Raw genomic sequence first — 9,947 nt, 5'->3', positions numbered from 1 at the left:
GCTGTAGATATTGAGTATGAATTTCTCTACAAACTGCATTTTGGTTGGAAGATGAAAGCTTTTCTGATGGAATTTGAGGGGACTATATTTCATTGGGTACGTGTACGGAAAATAGGTGATTTTTTGAGTGACAAGAACTCGTAGTCTGGCTTTGCGGACCCCTGGACAGTATTAGAGCAGAACAACCCACCCTGGCAATCTGATGGATGAAAGGTAATATCTCACTTATTCAGGTTAGTGAAGATGAAACACCTCATTTCTCCCAGCTATTTTACAGAATTTTTTTGAAATTTGAATTTTAACACACGTCTCTATGGGGAATTATTTACCCGTGTGAGCCCTAAATGGAACCACAATTGCACGGATGATGACATCATAGTGAAATGGGCCAAATGATCAATGTCAAACAACCAATCAAATGACAAGGATCTCTTCAGGCGCTATATAATGTCAAACAACCAATCAAATGACAAGGATATATTTAGGAGTATTATGATATAATTGGGCCATGGAATATGTAGCCGTATAAGTCACGTCTTTTTCACCACTTTAATACAAGATTGAGTCCCTCAGAGTTGTGTTCTACGCAAGCTATCATAGAAGCTGACCAATGCAAGGATTTAATTAACAAAATTGTCAATACGACCGTTTTTTACATTAAATTGTTATGATCATGCCATTACGCTTTCCTGTTCAGAAATGTATACGTCAGCCAGGCATCTCTTGAAATGACATTACCATAAGTACGTAGTCATGTCTGGGTTTTTTGGTTTTTGGTGTTTTTTTTTTCAATTTCTATGCCGGAGATTTTTTATCTCTTTTTAATCGTGTTCTTGCACATACCCAACATAGATGTACCTGCAGTATTTATGATTGGTAGCCCATCAACATCTAATCTACCACGATCAGGCAGTCAGATTCAAATGACGTTCAAATAAATGTAAAAAAAAAAAATCGTCACATGATATATTACGCTATAAGGTAAGATATTACTTGGCAGAGCCGGCTAGCATTTCTGCGCGGAATAGGGGTACATTATCGTCGTATTGTGCAACGTAGAAGTTGCCAGCTACAGGCTTGCCGAGGCCGTATTCTTCCGCGAATTTGCGGGTGTCCCACGGTCTCCTTCGCTCTGGACTGCGAGGGCGGTATCCATCTTTTGGGGTGATGACGTCACCATTCGGCTGCTTATAGATCAGGTACACGTAGCGATGAAGTCCTGATTGGTATAAGCGACAGAAAATAAATATATATATTTATTTGATGAATACATAAATACGTTGATAAACAAGTAAATAAATAAATCTAAATCAAAATGGTTTTCCCATATCAGACGCTAAGAATTTTGCCCATTTTAAAGATTTCTCGTGTGATCTCGGCCTTATATACTAAATACATGCATAATCTTTTGATTAAGGCTGATGGAATAATTTTCCTAACATTTGACTTAAAAGACAAAAAAAAAAAAACCCTGGAAATCCTTTTCGGAGGTGTTGTTAAGGCTGAGAAAAGCTTGTCAGGCGTGTGAAAAATACCTTTGACGCCTAATGCGTGGCACTTGGGGTCTCTCTTTCTGTCTTTTGGGACAACAGTAGGGGTGGGGAAGCTAAATTCCAAGGGGGAGAAAAATACATCCTAATAAGCGGGAGACCCAAGCAGGAGACACATCCGTAGAAAAATTAAAATTCAAGCTTCAGAGCGAGATATTTTGCGAAAAGCACCTCAAAGTTTAACTCAAAGTAAAAATAAGATGAATCTATAGAACGTGGAGCCAACATCAGCGAAGTTAGATTTTGGACAATATATTTCACGCCCAAGAGTCATAAAAACGAAAGACTAAACAAAATGAGTATATATTATATCTCTTGTCTTGGATTTAGTTCCCCAAAAGTGATTTGACTATTTTGTTTGCTTTTGTTTCCTGCTTTTCGAATTATATTGTTACCAAAATGCAACATACGTATATGTTCAGGGGAAATGAGAAGCTTTTTCTCTCTCTTTCTCTCTCTCTCTCTCTCTGACCCGAGATTCTTTCAATGTTTGATAAAGTACAAACAACAACAAAAAGTGGCATTTTGAACAAAGAGAAAGACACGTTGTTTTGACTAGCTATCAAAAACAAAAATATGTTCAAAAGGTCGTTTTTGAAAGAAGACTATATACCTGAATTTTCTCGAGGAAGAGATTCAATGTAGGCTGCATGCTCCAGTCCCCTGCTGACGTCATTTGCGGGAACGTTAAACACCATCCAATGAACAACCTCGACTCGATTTGGATCATTTCGAGTTGGGGAATCGGGATCTGTGAACAGGATCGTGTATAGGGCGCCCTCTTCCGCCCGCCATTTTAACGTGGGTTTAATATGCACCTGATAGACAGATCGGGAAGGAGTAAAACATGGACATTATGAAGTTGACATGCTGGTGGTTTTGAGCTGGCTGAGGTTTGAACTAGGTGGCTATACTAAATTGCACAGGAGGTCGTCAACTCTGTCAATGCATCAGCCCCAAACCGTCTCTTTCTCTGAGAGCCCTACCATGTCACAATGTCTACGTTAAATCAGTATATAGGTTACAGCAAGGATGTGGGAGTGCCACCTCCCTGGTTACAGCATGTACGTGGTACACGTTTACAATCATTCCCGGCAATATCAAGCCTGGGCCAATGAGAGTCTCCCCTCAGGATATTATATGCTTCTCATAGTGTTAGAGACGTGACTTCGCATGTTTACTGAAAGAATTAAGTACATGTCACATGGTGACAGGCATTCACCGCAGAGCAGATGAATTGCCCCAGTACAATTTTGCTCAAGCAGCAGCTGCGGTTACTATACAATCTGTTCTACTGATGAATATAATAATTATAATATATTGTAATAAATTATAATATGATATGATATGATATAACATAATATAGTATAATCTAATCTAATCTAATCTAATCTAATCTAATCTAAATACCATACACACACAAACACACACACACGCATATATATATATATATCATACCTTTGTGTAGATTGTGTGGATTGTGTGGTTCTTTTTAAAAGTTTTTATATTTAAGCTTTTTGAAACTACTTTTTATCCTTAACTCTGGTGTTTTAGTTCTCATACAATTTTTTTATTGTTTCGTCCCTGACTTTACACTGAAAAAACAACAACAACAACAACACCAAAAAAAAAAAAAACCAAAAAAAAAAGACAAAAAGAGGGATATATTTCAGGTACCCAACAAAAGGACAAAATATTTCATGTCTAAATAAGGCATTGCCTCTCGCTAGAATGACTGCTGTGCTGGTGCAATTATACCCTACCCTCTCTAATGGGCTATATCTTGTTGAACCGTAAGGCTACACTTGTAAAAAATGAACATGAACATAAAAAAAACTATCTATTATCATTGTAATAATGTGACAGTACCGGCACTCTGCGATATACTTCGCTTGTTCTCAAGAATTTTGTTTTTGCAAGACATCATTCTGTGAATATTTCCAAAGTGTCCAAGAGCTATAATATTCTAATATAAACACGAGATTAAGTGTGGTCCGATATTTAGATACGACGTTCTATGCTTTGAAGTACAACACAACATGTGCCGACTACCAAGTTTGCAAGGGATTTTGACAATTTGTTCAATCTATGAAATCATTACAGTGTGAAATGATGCACTTTTTTGTTGAATATGTAATGTATGAACAATTAAAGTTTGAATAATGCATGAACTTAATGACACCTGCTCATCTGCATTTTGTATTACCATGGAATATGTACATTTGGTTTAACCATCTACCTGTTTCCACTGTCATATTTAACATCTCAATAACTTTGTTCAACTGACTTTGTGTCGCACGCATGTATGAAAAAAGAAATGCAAAAATAAACTCAATCAGTCAAGTTCCACAATCACTCCCTACTCAAAACGTGCTCTCTATATTGTTGAAGATTTTCAACTTTCTTGGCATAAACAAAAGAAGAAGAAATACAAGTATAGTGAAAAACAAAAAGGAACAATGCTTGAAGTTGTTATCATATGAATATGTATATATATGTATATATATATATATACTGTATGTATGTATATATATGATGTTTATATATATATATTGTTTCCATAAATACGTACAAATACACTGTGATTATGATTACATAGGCCCTATACATAGACAATTGCACTACAGTGTATATATGTATATATATATATATATATATATGTTTGCATAAATACGTACAAATACACTGTGATTATGATTACATAGGCCCTATACATAGACAATTGCACTACAGTGTATATATGTATATATATATATATATATATATATATATATATATATATGTTTGCATAAATACGTACAAATACACTGTGATTATGATTACATAGGCCCTATACATAGACAATTGCACTACAGTGCATGATTATATCAGTTTTACTTTGCCACTGCCCTAGTCAATGTATAATGACGCCCACTATACGATCCAATGCATGGGTCAACACAAAGATTGAAATCTTTGGCAGCAAATAAAAGAACATTTTGACTATCGATTGGTTTGGTACCTGTGTCGGGGTCAACTCATTTCCCAGCATGCACTTGGCTTCGTCGCTCCAGCTGACCTCGGCGATTTCCGGTGGAGCCTCATCGAGCACGTGTGGGACGATCTCGTGCAGTTGGAAGCTATCCATGTCTCTCGAACACGAAGTGAACTGCTGAAAGTATTCCGCGGTGAAACGGACAACGGTTACGAACTCGCCTGACTTTTATGCGTGTAAAGTTGAACTTCGGATGGTGGCACTCAGATCTTCAGGGCGCATGTAGCCTTGTTAATACATTCACATAATAATGAACAGCTCCGTGCCAATTGGAAAATGGCTACATATATTAAAACCACCAATTTATATTTGTGTGAGACTGCAGGCTACCTCAAAGTAAAGCAATGCGTTACGTTGTCTCTAATACCCTCTATTCCGAGGTTTCGGTTGTCTTTGCTGGTAGCCTGTATACCATTTTTATGTACAGGCATTTTAAAGTCTAAACTACCATACCACCAGCCTCCGCACAATCCATGACATAAAAAAATACCACGTTACACCCAATTGTAGAATACTGTAAACGAGAAGCAACCTGCATAATTCAATGATTCCGGTCTGTCATCGTTTTATTCAAAGGATAAAAGGCATGTAACATGCAGGTACATCCTCGCCACTACGAAGGACGCGAGCATGATGTCGCAGTGCATTGTCTTTAAGGTTATTAGTTCAGTTTTCGAAGGCAGTCATTATACACCTTCTATTCGTCATTGGGGGTCAGGGAGCGGGGGGTGGGGGGCTCTCAAACTTAGCAGAGATTGCCGACACAGTTGCAGATTGATGGGAGTTTAGTATATCGAGATTGTTAAAACAACAACAGCAACAACAATGGCAGTTATCATATTTCTACTGTGTGTTTTCTTGTAAGCAGGCATAATTATCATAAGCATCCAACTAAACAGTCCAATGAATTTCATTTATCCTTGCTAAGAAACGTGATAGCACATTTGTTTGTTTGTTTTTTTACAGGCCTACAGGTCCAAGATTCTAGAACTACCCTATTAAAGATGGACATCAAAAGTGCACCTTCATTTAATTCATTTAATATTACCAGGAAAGTCTTTTGAATAGGTACCTCCATTTCTTTTTACAAGTAAGTATGTATGTCTGTGTGTATGTGTTTATATATGTATATATATATATATATATATATATATATATATATATATATATATATGTGTGTGTGTGTGTGTGTGTGTGTGTGTGTATTTCATGATTGCGGGTAGGAGGGTAACAGCCTACAATCATTGTAGATGGGCAATCATTAATGTACACCCCGCAGATAAATTAAATTCAAAGCAACCAAGCAACCAGACAACCAAACAAGTTAGTGAAGTTTTTATAAATCGTATAACTCTGCCTTTTCTTCAAGAGGTCACCTTCCAACAGTGAGCACGAACAGCTAGGTATAATAATCATTTTTTTAGTCATGACATAGGAACATGAAAGAGGACTTAATGTCAGAAAATGTAGAACATAGAAACATCAAAGATAATGTGGGTACATGCTTAGCAACGGCACACACGTAGACATGACAACCTTTATTTATGCATAAAATATTCTCATAAAAAGCCGCCAGAAAAAAAGAATTATATGTTTTACGCATCGGACAACGTTAATGTGTTTGCATCATTTTTTTTCTTTTTTTTTAAAATCCAGTCTGAGAGTGGTACCTCACTGACAAATATATGACTACAAACTTGGTTTTCAAATATGCTATACAGATATCAAGACGAGAGCAACGCTTTCCCGTACAGTGCTTATTACTTACAGCATTTTGACTTACTGCTGTTTTTGTTTATAATTATTATATACAATCAGATGCAATAAACACATACACACACACACACAATATATATATATAACTATATATGTATATATATATATATATAATAAACATACATATATGTTATTGTGTGATATGTTTCTTTTCATTATTCGATTATTCATATACATATACATACACACACACACACACACACACACACACCATATATATATATATTATATATGTTATTGTGTTTTACATTTCTTTTCATTGTTCGATTATCGATTCGATTTATTTCCCCCCCCCCTTTTTTTTTTTTTTTTGTTCCAAGGTGGCCATCTTCCACACAGTCCTCTCTCAGGCGGGCATGAAGCAGGCTGGTTTCTCTTTCTATCACGAGACTAAAATCATCACCGCCCATTTCACCATGGACGAGCATGAGAGAGGTATAGGACCGGGTGCAGATTGGCACTCATAGGCAGAATTAGAATTGTCATATGAAAATTAATGTTGACAACTAGAAAAAATTTGTACGTAGACAAAGAGGGATGTGGAATAAAGAAAACAAAAAGGATTCATCTCAGTTGTACAGTGCGCTCCTGTTTTAATAAAATCCTCAGGATTTTGTTGTAACTAGATAGCCAACTAGTTGAGTATATAAATGAACAGATGATAACATTAATTTTTGGATTGGGGATTACATGTATAATGGAATTGCAGTGCTTAATAATTCTCCAAACAGTGTTTTAACTTGTAACCTCAAGTTGGCGGCGCTATTACCTCAAGAAATTCCCTTTTCCAATATGATGTGTATCTCAACCATATAGTTTGTCTTTCTGACATGAAAGATATGAATAAAATCAATCACAATGACTTTATCCGTCAATCCCAGAGAATTGCTGTAGACTCGTCATTACAAATAAACAACGACCTTTAGGTTGTGATGAGTTGCAATTATCAAACTATGGCAAAAAAAGGAACGATGTAAATACATTTTAAACAAAACAAAAGAAAACATTATAGCCGCGTTATTAGCCTATGGCAACTTTCGTTTCTCTTTCAAGTTGAATGTGTTATTCATGCAACCAATGTTACCGTCTGTTGAGAGCAGATGGTAATTTCCTAAATTGTGTTTCTTTTGAAATGTCATGTCATTCTTTAAAATCATTCTAACATTCTGAAACCTTTTACCCTCCTGACTGAAAACTTCGAATAGCTATATATACACCAAACTTCACCACCATCTCTTTCTTCTCTTTTTTTTTTCCTATTTAGGTTCCCTCAGTACTTCAGGATAGGAGTAGCTTCCAGAACGACGCCCTCATCGTCGGTGGAATGTGGTGGAGTCGAAACTAAGATTGTTATACAGAGAATGGCATTCCATGACAAATAAAATACCCAGAGGGTTTACAATCCTCAAGAAAAAAAAATCCCCAAACCTCAAATACAATCCAGATAACACTGGCTATGTGCTTTCAATATCTAAATCTGAAGAACGCTCACGTGGATCTATCGTGGGTTCTAGTTTTGGACCTGTGGGTCCCCGGAATCACGACTATGCATTCGAAAGTTTCCCTCCACAGATTTTAATGCGGGGAAAATACAAAATTAACAACCTTCAATTCTTTGCACCCAGCAATAACAATTAATGGATGAGCAAATAAATGAAGAAAGAAAGACAAAGAGTAATCATTTCAAATGATTTGTCGCTATAGTAAAAATCATCGCAGATGACCGCAATGCCTTGGAATATCGACTTGTTGAGTCGAGTGAGTGTATTATACATGTTTTTTTTTCAAATTTGTTTGTCTGTTTGTTCGTAGACATGTTTACGACGTGTATTTGTTTGCCTATTAATGGAAGCTAAGTGGACTCCCGTTAAAACGAAGTCCTTAGTCCTTAGTCTTTCTTATTTGTGAAATTTCATTATAACCGAACACATAAAAAATAAAATGAACAACACTTATTCTCTGATACTTCTTTGTTGTTGTTGTTTTTTTGCTTTTTTTACTTTTTTCTTTTTTTCCTTCCAAATTATTTTGATATCATGTCAGTTGACATTGGTTCATTTCATTTTGTTTAATATTGCTGTCTTGTATATCTTCTGAGGGTCCCATATCGTACAAGCTTTGCTTCTTAGTGGGACCCTCCATTTCCATCCCCATCCTTAGTTAACTTATATTATACGCTTTATGTATATGTTAACAAAGATATAACTGTGGGTTTTTTTTTTTTCATCTGCTACTCAATTTCATAATTATGTACTTTGTTAAATGACATTCCGCAATGCAATTATTACAAATATCCTGTGCATATACATTGGATATAATTTCTTTGTTTATTTGATGGAAATTGAAATAAATTTGAATCTTGAATCTTGAATCTTGATGATACAGTTAAGTAGTTCGGTAATCACAAATTCTGCTGTTTGCATTTCGAGCGTTTTCAGGCAAGTTATTACTACTTACGTACTTCAAATTGTAGTTTACGAAAAAGGTAATACCAGTACTTTCCCGTCAGTATGTTAAACCACTGTTTACCATTGAGAGAAATGATGCAAAATAAATGAATAAATAAATGTTCTACTTTCGATGTTTGATGCACATGTATAGTTCAGTTGTATCGCAGAAATCCCTACCATATAAAAATTTCGGAATAAAGCAGCATTTACAAGGAGATACTGTATCACTTATTTTCTCTATATACCATAACACTACTCGGTTTGATATTAAAAAAAAATATATATGAAACAATTCTTCATATTTTGTTTCAACAGTATAACACTGGTTACTGTATGCAGTGATTACTTTTTTATATTGGCTATCTGTGTGTTTTAAGATACAAACTCTTATCAATAATATTTCCGTCAAACTTGAAATGGCATTTATGAGACACACACACAAAAAAGATAATTATAAGGTCGAACTTCCTTTGTCTTACGAAACGGAATTTGTATGGTTTCTACATACATGTAGTTTTTCAACTGAGATTAATGACCTCATATTCCCGAGACACGAGAAATAACACGAGAGATAAAGTAAGTCTGTTATTAGATTGATGCAACGCTGGGACAAGCGGCTCTTCAAATCTAGATACACTGAACCGCACAGAAGCTTATTTAAGAACAACAGATCAGCTAAATACGAGTATATTTCATATAAAATTGCGAGAATTTGAGCAATCTTATTATTTGACGGGATCATCTTTGTCCTTTCATGTACCACCCAGATCATACTGTCGAATTTCAAAGGGCTTCAAGAAGTCTGCGGCAAATTCCTTATTGGGGGATCGGGAAAAAAATGACGCCATTAAGCGTTACGCCATTGAGTGCAATTACACTGTACTTGAACAAAACATAAACTGTATTATTTGTGAGAGGCAAACCTGAATTATATATCCCAATGAAGCAATCAGCCCAGTCAAGTCATGCTTATGCTGACGGTCTCCCACTTCCTTATTGAATCAAATGTAGGGCCTACTGTCTTATCTTTGTCATATAAAATTATGTAAATATAACTGCTTTGCAGAGATTTTTTTTTCTTTCGTTATGCGAGTATTATAAACTGCGCTTTTGTGTTGCTCCTTTGTCGTTCGGTTA

At 35.7% G+C, this 9,947-nt stretch overlaps 1 protein-coding gene across 1 annotated transcript; it reads right to left on the bottom strand.

Annotated features, from left to right (window-relative positions):
• Positions 1–989: 989 nt before the first annotated feature.
• Positions 990–4,677, bottom strand: LOC139730212 (protein D3-like). Its single transcript, XM_071641109.1, has 3 exons — positions 4,552–4,677; positions 2,164–2,368; positions 990–1,219 (listed from the first exon to the last, which is right to left on the bottom strand). Exons 1-3 carry the CDS (start codon positions 4,675–4,677, stop codon positions 990–992), a joined length of 561 nt encoding a protein of 186 aa, XP_071497210.1.
• Positions 4,678–9,947: the final 5,270 nt, after the last annotated feature.

Source organism: Diadema antillarum, unplaced genomic scaffold, assembly GCF_040938485.1.
Source record: "Diadema antillarum isolate AM-2024a unplaced genomic scaffold, OU_Dant_1.0 seq00000298_RagTag, whole genome shotgun sequence".
Classification (NCBI taxonomy): domain Eukaryota; kingdom Metazoa; phylum Echinodermata; class Echinoidea; order Diadematoida; family Diadematidae; genus Diadema; species Diadema antillarum.
Note: the sequence above shows the minus strand (reverse complement) of the source record. Positions and strands in the feature narration are given on the sequence as shown.

What these genes read in the sequence shown, in the direction of transcription:
- LOC139730212 (XM_071641109.1), bottom strand. Translation starts at nt 4,677, where the DNA reads ATGGATAGCTTCCAACTGCACGAGATCGTCCCACACGTGCTCGATGAG. An exon ending in ATGAGTTGACCCCGACACAG is followed by an intron (nt 2,369 to 4,551) that starts GTACCAAACCAA and finishes TCTGTCTATCAG; the next exon opens with GTGCATATTAAACCCACGTT. An exon ending in TCTTCCTCGAGAAAATTCAG is followed by an intron (nt 1,220 to 2,163) that starts GTATATAGTCTT and finishes TATACCAATCAG; the next exon opens with GACTTCATCGCTACGTGTAC.